This window comes from Crocuta crocuta, unplaced genomic scaffold (assembly GCF_008692635.1).
Source record: "Crocuta crocuta isolate KB4526 unplaced genomic scaffold, BGI_CrCroc_1.0 scaffold70, whole genome shotgun sequence".
NCBI lineage: Eukaryota > Metazoa > Chordata > Mammalia > Carnivora > Hyaenidae > Crocuta > Crocuta crocuta.
In genome coordinates, this window is record NW_027528417.1 from 6,996,963 (window position 1) to 7,014,483 (window position 17,521).

The window sequence follows — 17,521 nt, forward strand, 5'->3', positions numbered from 1 at the left end:
AGAGGTGGACATATAAAGAGAACTAGGTTATAGAGTGGTATCATTTATGCAAACATGTATACAATATAAGGATATACATATGTAGAAATGTGGATACACCATCCTAAATCAAGTAGATTTGTATCCATCAAAAGGTATCTGGAAGACCATAGCAAAATAACACTAATCCTAACAGTATTCCATTGTAAGCACAAAGGGAATTAGCACTTCCTTCTGCCGTTTTTTTCCACATTTAATGAAGCTAGAGAATGGGTTATTTTATATGCTACATGAAATTTAGTCTTCATTTTACACCCTGATGCAGAAACCCCAAACAGTTGCCTAAACCCCCCTCCCCAGATACACAGTGGCAGAATCTGACCTAGAAACCAGCTGCTCTTGTCTGCCAACCCAGGGAGACCCCTTCCGGACTCCTGACCTCCCTTCCACAATCCTATGCCACAGTGCTTTCTAATTTTCTGCCATTACTGCAACCCAGAAAATTCACACTGTGCCTGTGAGCCTCTCACTTGATGCTCTCATTGTGACAGGATTATCATAAAAACACATCTTACTAAAATACCACTCAGCAGTTATTACATTAATGATCTTGACAGTGTCATCCCTAGTTCATTAGTGTAAGGCGGGATTTAGCCTGAAATCCACAATGAAAAACAATGCCCTTCCTGGACTTACAAGTTACAAGAAAATTTGTCAACCAATTAGACAACTGTTTAATACACTAAAGGAGAAGTGGACTTTACAATTTCCTCATGATTAAAAATCCCTGCAAACAAAGATGGACAAACCAGACTCTTAACTATAGAAAACAAGCTGATGCTTACCAGAGGGGAGCCAGGTTAAACAGGTGATGGGATTAAGGATCGCACCTGTCGTGATGAGCACCAGGTGGTGTATGGAAGTGCTGAATCACTAAACTGTACACTTAAAATTAACATTACACATTGTTAACTGAAATTAATTTTTTTAACTTTTTTTAATGTTTATTTATTTTTGAGAGAGATAGAGAACACAAGCAGGGGAGGAGCAGAGAGGAAGACACAGAATCCAAAGCAGGCTCCAGACGCTGAGCTGTCAGCACAGAGCCCAAGACAGGGTGGAAACCACAAACCGCGAGATCGTGATCTGAGCCGAAGTCAGATGCTTAACTAACTGAGCCACCCAGGTGCCCATAAATTTTTTTATTTTTTCAGACAGAGCCAGAGCACAAGTGGGAGTAACGGACGGAGGAGGAAGGAAATGGGGACGGAAACAGAGAGGGAGAGAGAATTCCAAACAGGCTCCATGCTCAGCACAGAGCTTGACACGGGGCTCAATCCCATGACCCCAGGATCATGACCCAAGCCAAAATCAAGAGTTGGACACTCAACCGACTAAGCCACCCAGGCACCCCTAAAATAAAAACTTTTTAAAAACCCCTGCAAATAGAAAACACTGTTAATGTAAACTTAGATTTCCTTTTTTAAAAAGTAATTTAGATAGTTGTAAAATTTAAATACTATTTTACAAGTACATGAAAGGAGAAAAAGATTCTCTTCCTCATTCGTATTAAAATACTATCCATACATACCTTTTCTGAGGATCTTTTTGAAGTAAACCATCAAGCAAATTAATAAAATCTGAAGAAGCTTTAGGAAGAGAAGAATCTATTCACAAAATGAGGCCCAAAAAGAAAAAAAAGTGGTAAGTACATGAATATACACCCTACATAAACTTTAGAGTGATTGTATTTGAGCACACATTTTTAAGAGAACACTGAATCCATTATTAACAATTATATCCTCCGTTTAATGGAGGTGAGGAATGGGCATAAGAATAAAAATAACATTTTTTCCTACACCATAAAAGACATGAATCTCAGAAACTAAACTTGGACTAACCTTGGCAATTTCTCTTTACTGAATAAGCCCGGTCAGGATGACCAGCCTTGTCTTCATACCCTTGTCTTCAACTTTTAATTATGCCTCATTTTCTGAGGCCTTCTTAATTTGACCAACTTGGCTTTATAATGTACAATGATAAGAATACTTACAATCCCTCTTTTTCTCCCCCTCTCTCCTTTAAAGATTTTTAACAGGAAAATAATGTCACAATATTATGATGCTGTCCAATTCCAGTAGTCTGTAGATGTTAGTTCTTTTTAAATTAGACAGAATATACCAGAGTCAAATTATCAGTCTGTGGTTCAAGTGGCCATGAAGACAGTGGACAAAGACATCAAACAGAGGCTGTTACTGGGCACTATGGCCACAGTCTGATGAAGGTCCCTAATTAAGGGTGGGCTACCAGATGTATCCTGGCCGGATCTTTGACACCTGTATTTTCAGATTTCTCTTCCCTGCCTAAAAGTCTTTAACTTAAAGGACAGAACAATAATCAGTACTTCCAATATTCAAAACAAAAACAATAATCCAAAGTCGTCATTACAGGAAACAGATTTTATAGAAATCACCATCCTTAATATAAAGCTAAAGAAAAAAATAAGCAGTTTTGTTTTCTTTTAAGTAGTAGAGACTATTTTCAAAATAACATTTTGGCTTTTTCACTTAGGACGACTCTTGAAATCTTGAAAGAATTCCATATTCCCAGTTTTTCCATGAATTACTTTCAAAAGTTTTTTTCGTAAAGTTGTTTTCATTTGTACATCTTAAGAAACACTTTTCTTCCAGTGCACAGCAGAGTGCTTTACTATGTTCAGGCCTTTTGGGGTTTTTTCCTTTTCTTGTCTTAAATTTGTTAGTGGTAGATGGTTACCTTAATCAAAATTCATCTGATTAAAGTTCCAATCCATTTAAGACACTACAATTATATCTCGTTTAAAGACTTTAGCAACTTGTCAGGGGCAACTGATAAACTCCCAACTTGCCCCTATTCAAACAGTAAACAGAAATAACTACAAAGAACAAGAGTACAAATTAATAGTACATTCACAAGAAACAAAAGTTTTAAAATCTTTATACCAGATTTCTGTTGATATAGGAGCACAAAATAATTTCTGACTTTAAATGAAGGAATCTACTAGTAGTACTTTTTCATTTTATTATCTTAATAAAAAGGCAAAGGGGATGCTAACATTTCTAAAAATATCAATTTGGGGACTACATACAAAATGTAAATTTGGGGTTAGAAATCAAAAACAGACTCTGGGTAAGAGTGTACCATTAATAGTGTCGGATGTAACCTAACTGCATTTATAATTTTAAAAAACTAACTTTTGAGGGTTTTTTTAATATTTTTGAGAGAGAGAGCATGTGCATAAGCAGGGGAGGGGCAGAGAGGGAGACACAAAATCCTAAGCAAATCTGAGCTGTCAGCACAGAACCTGACATGGGGCTCAAATCCACGAACCATAAGATCATGATGTGAGTCGAAGTCGGACACTTAACCAACTGAGACACCCAGGCGCCCCAAAAATCCTACCTTTTGGAACAGGTGGCAAAGGATCCGCATAAAAAATCTTTTCAATTAATTCTGAAAAACTTTCTGAGAAGAATGGAGGTTTTCCTGAAATTACATGAAAAATTATAAAATTAAACAATAGTTGGCTATTACCAGCCTATAACTCTAAATAAATCTCAACTACTGACAGATTAGGACTACACAACTCACAGGAAAGTATACATATATATGTATGTATGTATATGTGTGTGCGTGTGTGTGTGTGTGTATACATATATATATAGCAGTAACTACTTATTGAAAGCCTGGTCCAGACCACCAGGCACACTGTCTATTTTTCTAGGCACACTATTTTTCTATTTCTGTAATTCAAAACATGTCATCCTCACAAAGATGCTAATGTATGTATGGACCATTATCTAAGGGCTGCATGGGCCACTGGACACATCTGAATAATTCACAGACGCAGGTACCTTTATAAGAATTTCTACAGTTTTTAGTAAGTAAGCATATTTTAACATTCCAAATGATTATCGTGAAAAATACCTGTACGTCAACAGTTCCTTGACCTGGATGTCAAAGGTTCTGGGCATCTGCCTAGACACCAAGCATACAGGAGGAATACAGAGGGAGGGAAGCCAAAACCAATATGTGTAAAAATTTAGAAAAGCTAGCTTTTTTCACGCCTTCCAGGCTGAATACTCGCAAACTACAACAGATTTAGTCTTTCTGTGTGTGCCCAGCTCTGACTTAAACTGTACCAGAAAGTAATCACCTGAAAACATTTCATAAAGCAGACAGCCCAAAGACCAAAGGTCACTGGTGATAGAGAAGTCAGTACCCTTCAAAATTTCAGGCGCTGTATATGTAAGAGATCCTACAAGTATAAAAAACAAGTTTGTTAGGCATTTGTAACAATTCCAAAAACAAATCTACCTATGAGAGACCTGGTAAGGNCAAAAAAGCACATACTTGAATATACACCTTTGTGTATATTTCACCTTTTTTAAAGTTTTCTAATTTTAAGGTTTCATTTACAAGGATATATAAGACTACGAACAGGTTTTGGATATCCACTTGCGTTAGAAGTGTAACACAATTCTGTATATCAAAAGAACCTCTGATTATAGTATTTTGATTAGAATAGGCTATACAGCATTGAAACTCCAAATTTCCACTGGCTTAGCAACAAAGGTTTATTTATTACTCAAACTACATGTCCACCACGGGTCAACACACACCACCACCACCCCCCCCGGCTCTGTTCTTCACAGTCATCCAAAGAGCCAGGCTGATAGAGGCTCCATGTCAACACATGCTCCTTCCATCACCCAAGATAGCAGGAAAGAATGTAGCACACTGCACACTGGCTCTGAAAATTCCCACCTCCAAGTGACTCACATCACTTCTGCTCATATTTCCTTATCTTTGGCAGGGAGAAGATGCGATCCTACCATGGATCCAGAAGAACAGGGAATATTTAATGAATGACACTAAGGTGTGCCACATATACTTTACACAAAGCTTAATATTACACAGAGAGCAAATTGTCAGGGCGCCTGGGGGGCTCAGTCAGTTGAGAGTCTGACTCTCAATTTCGGCTCAGGTCGTGATCTCACAGTTCATGAGTTCAAGTCCCGCTTCGGGCTCTGCACTGACAGCAAGGACTCTGACTGGGATTTTCTCCCCCTCCCTCCATTAAATAAAATGTTAAAAAAAAAAAAAAAAAGAGCAAATTCTCGAGCTAGCAAGTTCCCTTATTCACTAATGAGAGAAACCAAAGCTTAGAGGGTCCCCTGAGATCCCCTAAGTCACACAACTGCTCACTTGCAGAGCACCCACCAAACCTCGACCTAAAAGCCTCCCACCTTCCAATGAGAATATTCTTTCCATGAAGGGAGTAATCACCAATCATCTGGAAAATAAAATTCAACTGAGGTAAACCTTCCAGCAAATACTATCACCAGGGCCCATTGAGGCCACAGCAACAGCCTCCTGTGTCCTCACATTTTAAAGTTTTCCTACATGACATTTTGGCTAGACGATCACATCTCATATATACATTCATCTCATTCACCAAACACTTACTGGAAAGCCTATCTACCTTTACTTCTGCCAGATCCTGAGAAAGCAAATCTAAGTAAGAACCCCACGGTGCCCAAGTACCCTGCCCAACACTTAGCCAGTGCGTGCATCACTAATGCATCCTGAATGTGAACATGTCTCTCCTCTTCAACTAGAAATGCAAGGCCAGGGATTTCTGTCTGTTTGCTCACATTCATTATTTCCAGTATCTAGAACATGCCTAAATTTTTGTTGATTTATGCAATTTATTAGACATGAATCAATAAATGTACTAGTGAACAAATGAATATGAAGCCCCTACCTTCATAATTGAATGCCAAAAGACAATATAGAAAAATGGTCACATGTTAAGTTCAATAATAGATTTACACAGGGAACATTACAAAAGGGCTATCGCTTCACACAATCTCCCCTCAAGTACAGAGACTCTAACATCCCAGACCCCATCTCACTGTCAAAACCACCGCCCAAGAACGTGCCCTAAAAATCTTAATTTCAGAATATTAGCTACTCATCAATGTTGAAAAAATATCTATTGAGCTGCTAGTATATGCCAGGCACTGTTCTAAGTGCTGAGAATGCAGCAAAAGCAGGAAAAAATGGCCATCCTTACGTAAAAACGAGCAGACAGGGACACAGGAAGCCAAGGACAGGATCCAGGTTTGTTAGAGCTCCCTGTACCTCACACGGTACTGGGTCTGTGCAAAACCTGCTAGGCCATGGGCAAAGCCATCCCCAAACCCAGGCTTGTCCTACACACTGTTATTTTCAACGTATTGACTGTCAAAAATGACAAAAATATACTATTTTGACTGGACGTTATCTCCTAAACACGTGACTTGGGCAGCCCACAACTAGGCTTCCGATCTGTAAGCTTTCCACGTACCTTTGACTCTACTCTTTACTGTTTTCTTCAGTGCATTTTCCCCGCTATCACCTCCTCCTTCTTCTGCTGCCACCAAAGCAAAGAACTCTTCCAAATTTTCACCTTCCACTTTGGCCAAGCAAAAGTTACTGAACTTCAATGTGCCAGGCCCTTCCAAGAGTATCTATAAAGATTAAGAAATGTGTTGGGAATCCAATTCTATTTGCACTTGCATCCTTACCTTTCATCTCACTGAAGAACTCTGAGCATGGGCTTTCCTGCTTCATCCCAACTCAAAATTTAAATGCATACAATTTTAAAAGAAGCTAAAAATCCAACATTTTAATAAGAGAATTAAATATTAAACTGCTCATTCTCAGATGTATACAATGAACGCATCATAACCATAGAGGGGAAAACCACGTGCTTTGGGTATAGATGAAGACCAATGTACATGGAACGATCTATACTCGCCAATCCTCCATGACTGCTGAAGGGGGATTTGAAAACCCACCTGTCCGTGTTATTTACTCAAGGGTTCAAAACTAGGGATTTGAAGGTAAAGATCTAGGCCTAGACCCACCACTTACTGGCAGCCTGAGCTGGAGAATTTACTCATTACCCTTTGTAAAGCTCAGTCTCTTCACTTGTAAAATGGGAAAAATAATACTGAACTCTTCAGATTGTTTTAAGGTTATTCATGTAAAGGGTTTTTTGACAATGACTGGCATGTAATAAGTGCTCTCTCAAGTCGGCTAACAGGGTTTGTGATTAGAAGTTACCTGTTGAATGGTGAAACCATGCTAGTGTTCTCTTACTCGTATCTTTTCCCCCAGAGCCATTAAACTATTTCTGGGAAATCACGGCAGGCCAGGTGGATCTTTGTTTTCAAAAGCAGTTTAAGGTTTACCCTTAATTTTTGGTCACAAATACTAAGGATGTCTGGTAATCTACAACAGTGGCTTTTAAATTTTTTTGAGCACCAGATCCCCTGTGGGTCCTGTTCAGATAAACTGCCAATCCCTACCCCCAGTTTCTGATTCAACAGGTCTGGGTGGGGCCCAAGAACCTACATTTCTAATGAGTCCCAAGTACTGCTGATACTGTTGGTCCGGGGAACATGCTTTGAGAGCCACCAGCAGGGGTCAGCAATTTGCAATTTTTTAAGTTACTAAACATTTTGGACTTTGCAGGCCATAAGATCTTTGTCCTGATTACTCAACTCTGCAGCCAACCAACAACGCATAAATAAAAAGATGTGTTCCAATAAAACTTCATTTGCAGAATTAGTCATGCTGCCGGACCCTGCCAACCCCTGATCAAAAGAAAAGGTTACATTACAAATCAGTGTGAATTTCCTAGATTACATAGAACACTAGACTTCATTCAAACAACTCCCTCACAGGGAGTTCTACAGCCACTGGGCCAAATCCCAGCCAGGACTTGTTTTTACAGAAGCATGAGCTAAGTGGTTTTTAAATTTCTAAATGGTTGACAAAAATCAAAATTAAGGTAAGTTTCCTTGATACATGTAAATTACATGACACTGACATGTCAGTGTCCATAACGTTTTATTGAAACACAGCTGCACCCCTGCATTTACGTGTTCTCTACAGCTGCTTTCAGGGCTATGACCACAGTTAGGTGGTTGTAGACTTGAGGCAAGTATATAGATATTTCAAACAAGAGCTTCTACTCATTATACAGTTTTTATGGATTTTTATGTGTTCTCTTACAGAGGGTTTATAATAACATTTCACAAGGAAATATTCAACTTTATTTCATCATGTACACTTTAACAAAGGAAAAGTAGCAACTCAAACCAGTAACAAGCACAATCCCTAAGAATATGTACTTATAAATAATAGATGCCATTGATTGAAAACACCAGAAAATGTCCTAGAAGCTTAACCTAAATATAGTACAGAATCCATCTTCATGTCAGAGACAAAGAGGCTAAGGCAGAGAGAGAAAACGGGTAACCTGTCCAGGTTCACACAACTTCTAAGCATCAGGGTCAACTGTGACTCAGAAAATAAGCAGGTTTCAGGACTCCACCTCACTAAAGCACATTTGGTTACACATCATTAGTTTTACCAGAAAAGAAGCTATCTGACCCATTATACCAGTAATCAAGCAAAGCCAAAAATGTCATTATCAAACGAAAATAGTGGCTCATAATCAGATACCACAATTTAAGAGCTAAGCAGCTTACTTTATAGATATACTGAGCTGATCGTTCACAATATACCTCAGCAGCAATAAGAATTATTCAAAGGACTCTAAAGGGAGGGGAGACTTCGCATTCTAAGAGCTATTTCAACAGGTAGCTAAAAAGGTAGCTAAAATATGGCACTATGTTTTCATTTTTAAAATATTAAGTCAATTTCAAGACATTCTAAATTTTATCTAAAATTAAAAACACCTGTGAGAAAGCATTATAACTTAAGACAGAGCAGTTAGGAAATCAAAACTTCCATGAACTACCTTGCTTGGAGAAATGTCACAAAAGAGAATGCCAAGCTGATGAAGGTGATGTAACCCAGCAATGAGGTCAACCCCGAATTCTCTCACAACATCTTCCGGGAGGTGTTCATCTTGAGCGATAACCATTTCTAAGGAACCACCTGCAAGTTGATTAAAATCGCCAATTTGAACCCCCAGCATTGACACAATGCCCCCAGGACGCTCCATGCTAGGAGATCCAGAGCTTTAAAACCTGATCTAATCAGCACACCTGGACAGGCTGGCGGGGGATAAACATGTGAGTGAGCGCAGGGGCGTGCCCTCTCCAGAGCCCGCTCCCAGAGAACGACCGCCTGCGCTGGGAGAACGGCCCCTACACAAGCAGGTGAGAATCCCTCTGAAGGGACCATCCCTCTGGTGCTGTGACTATAGGGACTGAACTGCTGCAAAAATTAGTGGCAAATACTAACCCAAACTGTGCATTTAAAACACATTATCCAGGGGCGCCTGGGTGGCTCAGTCAGTTCAGCGTCTGACTTCAGCTCAGGTCATGATCTCACAGTTCGTGGGTTCTGTGCTGACAGCTCAGAGCCTGGAGCCTGCTTCAGACTCTGTGTCTCCCTCTCTATCTGACCCTCCCCTGCTCACGCTGTCTCTCTCTCTCTCAGAAATAAATAAAAAATAAAAACATTAAAAAAAACACATTATGCAAAGTATAGCCACATTTACTCTTGTGCAAGGTTGGATCACGTTCTACAGAGTACTGCATGGCAGAAAAGATGCCTTTTCTTAACAGAAGATCACAACCTTTAGTGTACATCACTGAAGAAATTAAGTGTCAAAAGCAAACACATTGCGAAATCCATCTCTATACTCTTCTAAGATCCTGATCACATTTCTACCATCTACATGCCAGGAACAAAACAAAAACAAAAAATTAAAGCATCAAGATTCCAAGAGGAGCCAAGTTCAGAGACACCTATATAACCCTGCACATAATGTTCCTTCCCCAGAGCACTGCTTTATTTCTGAAGGTTGTGTATCCCAGGCAGCTGTCCTAACTTAGGTTCAAATAAAATGTTTTTCCTTTCTCTTTAAAAAAAAAAAAAAAGTCTTGGGACATCTGGGTGGCTCAGTTGGTTAAGCATCCCACTCTTGATTTCACCTTAGGTCATGATCTCACAGTGGTGAGATGGAGCCCCATTTAGGGCTCCATGCTGGGCATGGAACTTGCTTAAAATTCTCTCTCCTTCCCTCCCTCCCCATTCACACATGTACACCTACATCCTCTCTCTTAAATACGTAAAATTCTTTTAAAAATTTTAAAAAATTGGGGCACCTGGGTGGCTCAGTCAGTTAAGCGTCCAACTTCGGCTCAGGTCATGATCTCACAGTTTGTGGGTTCAAGCCCCGCGTCGGGCTCTGTGCTGACAGCTAGCTCAGAGCTTTGAGCCTGCTTCAGATTTTGTGTCTCCCTCTCTCTCTGGCCCTACCCTGCTCAGACTGTCTCTCTCAGAAAAAAATAAAACATTAAAAAAATAGAAATAAAAAATTTAAAAAATAAAGTCTTAGCTGGCATCTGAAAGTTCAATCAGAACACTGTGACTAAGGTAGGAGGTATTGGGGGTTACTTTGTTTTGGTAAGTAAGGAACCACTCCAAATACAGGCATCAATTAGTAAGGTTGTAACAATGGTCGGGGAGCAGAAATCACAGCTGAAGCAAAAAGTAACACAGAGAAAGTTAAAGTTGCCTGATCACCTCAACAGTGTGTACAGCTGTGAAAGTAAGTAAACCATAGTCCTTTCCTATTGATTCAGAAAAAAATAAAATCCAAATAAGTTATTATTCCAAATAACCTAAGATGATTCACTGTTATAAATTCTAAGTGCCAATAGGTAAGACTCATAAAGCTAGAAATTACAATATACCTTAATATTTAATGATCCTTCACTATTACTCCATGTATAAGTAGAAGTACACTAACAGTGGTACTTTTTCCCTGAAGACCCTGAAACTAAAATCCCAAAAAAGTGATATTCATTTTTCTCCCTAAACATGGCCCTAGAAAGTTGTATCAAGCAAGAACTGTAACAGTTATCTCTATTGTTAGGAGGTGGTATTTGTCAACTCTTCTTTATTTTTTTTAATGTTTACGTATTTTTTGAGAGAGACAGAGTGCAAACAGGGTAGGGTCAGAGAGAGAGGGAGACACAGAATCTGAAAGCAAGCTCCAGGCTCTGAGCTGTCAGCACAGAGCCCAATGTGGGGTTCAAACTCAAAGACTGTGAGATCATGCCCTGAGCCGAAGTCGGATGCTTACCAGACTGAGCCACCAAGGCACCCCTGTTGACTCATCTTTGTACTTTTTCACATTGCCTAAGTTTTTAAAAACACCAAGTATTCTTTTCATAAAAATAAAAATATGATCACTTTATAAACTAATTAGCTGATAGCTACTTGACCTAAAATACTTGGTTTTTATTCTTTTTTTTAATAGTTTATTGTCAAGTTGGTTTCCATATAACACCTAGTGCTAACCCCAACAAGTGCCCTCCTCCATGCCCATCACCCATTTTCCCCTCTCCCCTACCCACATGGATTTTATTCAATAGGAAAACTTGTTGGATAAATTAATCACTAAAAAATATTTCTACATTTTTATGTAGGTGATTTAGTAGTATTTTATACCAAAGTAAACCTCAAATTGAATTTGTCTTACCAAATGTCTTACCAAACATCTTTGCTCTTTTCCCTACCCTCATATCCAAACAATTTATGGGCAAGTTAACTGACTCAATAGTATCAAGTGCCTATATTTGTAACACAAAAGGAAAACAAAACCTACATGTTTGCTTAAAACGACCTAAGGTGGATATATTTGTACCGTGTCTTATACACGCTTACCTGTGCAGAGTTCCACCACGAGCCAGAGATGATTGCTGGTTTCATACCATTCATGAAAAGTTACAATATTCTTGTGTTTAATTTCATGGGTGAGACGGACCTGTAAAAACATGGCATTCACACACACACCAACACACACACACGTTCTTAAAACCCTTGCATCTGTTAAGAAACACCTAAACACACAATTGGGTAATCATAGAATTTGGTGGAATTTTATACAGATATTGCAAATGATTGTTAGAAGGCTGGTGACATGGAAAAATGGTAATTTAATATACAATCTTTAAAAAAACTCATGCAATACAGTTTTGTGTATTTGTGTAAACATAACATTGCAAAATAAATATTCATAGGAAAATGACCAAAAGGTATATTTTGAAATAGCTGAAGTGCTGGTGATTTTAATCTTTTCTATTTTCTAACAGTGGGCATACAATACTTTCATAATCAGGAAACAAATCATTTTCAAGGAAGAAAAAAAATTTTACTAAGTAAAAATAACTTAAAGGTTCAATGATAGTTAAATTACATATCAACTGATAAAATATTAGCCCAATATATTAATTTTATAACGTAAAAAATGTTAGCATAATGATGTGAAGAGAAAAAGACAAGAAACAACATTATGTAATACCATGATTTTAAAATTGAAACAGGAGGCGCCTGGGTGGCTCAGTCGGTTAAGCATCCGACTTCAGCTTGGGTCATGATCTCACGGTTTGTGAGTTCGAGCCCTGCATGGGGCTCTGTGCTGACAGCTCAGAGCCTGGAGCCTGCTTTGGATTCTGTGTCTCCCTCTCTTTCTGGCCCTCCCCCACTCATGATCTGTTTCTCTCTGTCTCAATAATAAATTTTTAAAAACATAAACATTTTAAAAAATTGAAACAGAACTCATGGTAAAAAAGACTAGAACAAAAAAAAACAGGACATCACTGCCTCACATGATGGAACTATGCTGCCCTTTTTTTCTTCGACCCATTCTTCTATATCGTCCAAATTTTCCATAATGATGATATTTTAAATATTGTAAAATTAATACAACTCCCAAAGGGTTTTAGAATTTTCTTTTTAAATATATCCTTAGTGGGGATGATTAGCTGGCTCAGTAAGTAGAACATCCAACTGTTGATCTCAGGGTCGTGGGTTCAAGCCCCACACTGGGCATGGAGCCTGTCTTGATAGATAGATAGATAGATAGATAGATAGATAGATAGATAGATAGATAGATAGATAGATAGATAGATATACATCCATATATATATATATCTATCTATCTATATACATACACCCATATATATATGGGTGTATGTATATAGATAGATAGATATATACACACACCCTTAGTGAATCCTAGGATCAATTCACTCGGGCTATCAAAAGAAGAATCGTTACAGTGAACACACACTGATCTTGAAATGTACATTTCCGTTAGCTCATGAGAACGCACCAAAACAAGCGTGAATTCCAAACTCAGTAATAAAGATGCGGAGGCGCCTGAGGGGCTCAGCCAGTTAAGAGTCTGACCCAGGCTCAGGTCATGATCTCACAGCTCGTGAGTTCGAGTCACACAGCAGATAGGCTGCTTCAGATATTCTGTTCCCTCTCTCTCTGCCTCTCACCTCCCCAGGGTGTGCTCTCTCGCTCTCAAATATTTTAAAATAAAATAAAATAAAGACACAAGAGCCTGTCTGTTAAGAATAATACTAACTTGCCTCAGGGGGTTTTGCTTTCTCCCTTTAAGAGCCCATTAAAAATGGAAACTAGAGTCACAAAAATGTGTGCTTTATTAGCAAACCATCCAGACTCAGAACTGGTGACAACTACCTAAGTCCTCTGGATCCTGGTTTTCTGATTCTCTTACACACACACACACACACACACACACACACACACACACACACACTCTACTTAGTCACACAACACAGGCTAACGGGCCCTAATCTATGGACATACAGAGCCCCCTATTTTAGAAATGGAATGTGGTATATACACTCCAAGAACAACTCGGGTTCATATTCTAACACAAAGAAAGGGAAATGAATCCACATAGTTTAGAAGACACATAATTTAGATGAGAAGAAACAAATCAAAGTGGTCAAGAGAATTTGAGGAGCACCTTGTTATAAACTCCCCTTAACTTCTGTCCCAGTAGACACTAAGGAGGGCACATGGTGAGCACGTTTAAAGAATTGCCACTGATTCAGCCACTGGAAGAAGGTCCTAATGAAAAATAAAGGTGTGGAAGTTCCAAAGAAATCAGGCCACAGTGAAGCCTCCTACACTGCCTATCTGTATATGCCAAGTACCTATTCTTCCAGACACCTCAGCTCTTTCCATCTTGCCCTCCACCTGCACCTCCACTACCCATCTGTTGAAATAATACACTGTATATGCTGGATTAAATATAATAAAATTAATTTCCTTTCAATGTGGCTACTATGAACTTTAAAGTTAGATTTGTAGCCCCCATTATGTTTCAGTTGACCAGCATTGTTAGATTTTTACTAATAATCGTATCATCCCCCAAATCTGGCACACATACTAGCTCATGACCACCACTCCTTAACTTACCAACTCTCACTAGTACTCCAATTCTGGTTCAGTTCAAACCTCCACTCTCAGCATCTACACAAGCAACCAAAGCAGACGCAAGCCATGCTGACCGATCCAATTTCAGTTTAGGATCCCCAATCTTCAATGGGCCCGGCTAGTCGGTACATCAAGTGACTATTCACACGTTGCTTTCCTTCTGCCTAGAACACTGACTTCCCCTCCCCTATCTAATTGAGGACTTAGCTTCTGATCCCATCTTATTAGAAGAGAAATGCCTATGTTCCTAGTGCCGAATCTACAAACCAACCAAGATGTAAACCAAGACATGAATCTTATCTCATATACCTGTCTTTCCTCAACTATGCCCACTCCTTACAAAAGCCAACACCTCCTGACATCCATTAAAATAGCGATCTTCAAAACAAAACAAAAAAAAAAAAACAGAAACAACAAGTGTTGCCAAACATGTGGAGAAATGGAATCCCTTGTCCACTGTCAGTGGGAGTGTAAAATGGTACAGCCTCTGTGGAAAACAGTATGGCAATTCCTTTAAAAAAATTTAAACTAAAATACCCCATTTCTGGTTATATCCAAAAGACCGAAACCAGAGTATGTCCTGAAGATGTATGTGCACAGCCATGTCCATAGCAGCATCATTCACAATAGCCAAAAGGTGGAAGCAACCTAAGTGTCCAGAGACAGGTAAATGGATGAGCAAAATGTGGTATTTACATACAATGGAATATTATAAAGATTAAAGAAATTCCGACACACGCTACAACATGGATGAACTCTTAGGACATCATGCTAAGTGAAGTCAGTCAGTCATAAAAAGACAAATCATGTATGATACCACTTATATCAAGTACCATTCAGAAACAAAGTAGAATGGTGCTTGCCTGGGGCTGGGGACACAGAAATGGGGAATTATTTCCTGACGTGTATAGGGCTTCAGTTTTGCAAGATGACAAAAGTTCTGGACAATTTAATAATCGCACTTTGGGTATTTGCCCAAAAGAGTTGAAAACAGGTCCACACAAAAACCTGTTCACACATGTAGCACCTTCATTCACAATTAAAAACAATCAAGATGCCCTTCAATAGGCAAATGAATTTTTTAAAAACTGGTACATATATGCAATGGAATACTGTTCATCAGTAAAAAGAAACGAGCTATCAGCCACAAATAAACAGAGAAAACTTAAATGCATATTGCCAAGATGTCACCTGAAAAGCCTACATACTGTGTAATTCCAGCTACATTACATTCTGGAAAAGGCCAAATTATGGACACAATAAAAAGATCAACAGTTACCCGGGGCTGGGAGGAAGGCGGAGGGATGACTAGGCGGAACATGGAGAATTCTTAGGGCAGTGAAACTCTTCTGTATGATACTATAGTAACAGATACAGGTCATCATACATTGTCCAAAACTATGGAATGTCAACACCAAGAGTGCACTCTAATGTGAATTATGGATTTGGGATGGTTATGATGTGTCAATGTGGGTTCATCGTTTGTAATATATCTGCCACCCTGATAGGGATGCTGACAATGTGGAACACTAGACATGTGTGGGGACAGAGAACATAGGAGAAATCATTACACTTTCTTAATTTTACTGTGAATCTAGAACTGTTCTTGGGGCACCTGGGTGGCTCAGTCAGTTAAGTGTCAGACTCTTGATTTTGGCTCAGGTCATGATCCCACAGTTGCCAGATGGAGCCCAGCCCAGGGTTCCATGGGGAGTGTGGAGATTGCTTAAGATTCTGTCCCTTTCTGGGGAGCCTGGGTGACTCGGTTGAGCATTCAACTTTGGCTCAGGTCATGATATTGTGGTTCGTGGGTTCCAACCCCACATTGGGCTCTGTGTTGACAGCTCAGAGCCTGGAGCCTGCTTCAGATTCTGTATCTCCCTCTCTCTCTGCCCCTCCCCTGCTCGCTCGCTCTCTCTCTCTCTCTCTCAAAAACAAATGTTAAAAAAAATTTTTAATTAAAAAAATTTTCTCCTTTTCTACCTCTGTCCTCCCCTGCTTGCGCAGGTGCACTCTCTCTCAGTCAATAAAACTGCTCTTAAAATATTAACTTTAAAAAAAAAAGAAGCTATAGAGATGGTGATGGTTGTACAGCAACATTAATGCACTTAATATCACCACTGTACACTTAAAAATGGTAAAGATGGTAAACTTTTTGATATGTGTATTTTACCACAGTGGGGAGGGGGTAAAAAAAATAAAAAAATAAAAAAAATAAAAAGCTAAGTTTGGTCCAGGAGCCTGGGCTATAAATTTCCAACCCAAGTCACTCTCGCCCAATGTCCTTCCTTTAGCAAACTTCATCACACATGCTCACTTTAATAGTAAATGGTCTAGGGGGGTGCCTGGCTGGCTTGGTCAGACTCTTGGCCTTGGGTTGGGGAGTGTGAGCCCCACGTGGGGTAGATTATTTAAATAAATAAAACTTTAAAATATAAAAATTTTTTAAATGATCTAATATAGACTATATTTTTCCTGACTTTACCCAAAAACACCACTAAATTGCTAATTACTTAGGGAAGTTTGTTAGTCATTATTCAGGATTGGTGGCACGAAACAGACAGGTCACCCATTCCAGATTGAAAATGTGGCCTTTGCTATAGTGAGTTGAATGGCTTCTGTATATATGCTTCTCATTCTCCTTGATCACAGCTCTGTGTTTTCCCAAAGGGAGGAAAATATACTTGACTTACCCAATTGGTTATTTCAGGCCTTTTGCACTTATCAGTACAAAGAATAGCTACAAAATTGATTGTTCCCTTCCGCCGCCCTTTATAAACAACGGTCTTGCTTCCTCTGCCAATCTCCTCATACAGAATGAAGTTTTCCATCTCTGGGCCAACTTCTCACATTGGATAAAACAACAGCCTAATAGCATCTCTAGCTCCTAAAAAGTAAACAAAAATAAAACTTATAAATGCAAGCTAGTTGTATGATTAATTAGCCTAAGATAGTATGCAAATCTAATAATTCTATAAACTGAAAATACACCTCCAAGTGTTGGATACTACTGTCTTTTTATAGGGTGAAAAAAAAGCTAAGGGGAAAATAAAACAATTGGAAGACTAATACTCAACTTCCTCCAACAAGATCTTAACAAAAATGATGAAAATGACAGTTATTTCCAACACATGTAACAAAATGAGGGATGAATGAGATTCCAATGTATCTTGATACTTTTCTTACTTTGTTACAAGGAAGGCACATT

General features: G+C 39.0%; 1 protein-coding gene across 1 annotated transcript in view; it reads right to left on the reverse strand.

The window, feature by feature from the left end:
• The window catches only part of ULK4 (unc-51 like kinase 4), a 540,134-nt gene extending 522,940 nt beyond the window's left edge, over positions 1-17,194 (reverse strand). The window contains exons 1-7 of the mRNA XM_077754339.1: positions 17,007-17,194; positions 11,722-11,821; positions 8,837-8,976; positions 6,371-6,533; positions 4,175-4,276; positions 3,421-3,504; positions 1,571-1,646 (exon numbers count right to left, since the gene is read on the reverse strand). Of these exons, the coding sequence (XP_077610465.1) occupies positions 1,571-1,646; positions 3,421-3,504; positions 4,175-4,276; positions 6,371-6,533; positions 8,837-8,976; positions 11,722-11,821; positions 17,007-17,144 (803 nt within the window). The 5' untranslated portion in view covers positions 17,145-17,194. The remainder of the gene's footprint in view (positions 1-1,570; positions 1,647-3,420; positions 3,505-4,174; positions 4,277-6,370; positions 6,534-8,836; positions 8,977-11,721; positions 11,822-17,006) is intronic.
• Between the last annotated feature and the right edge of the window lie 327 nt (positions 17,195-17,521).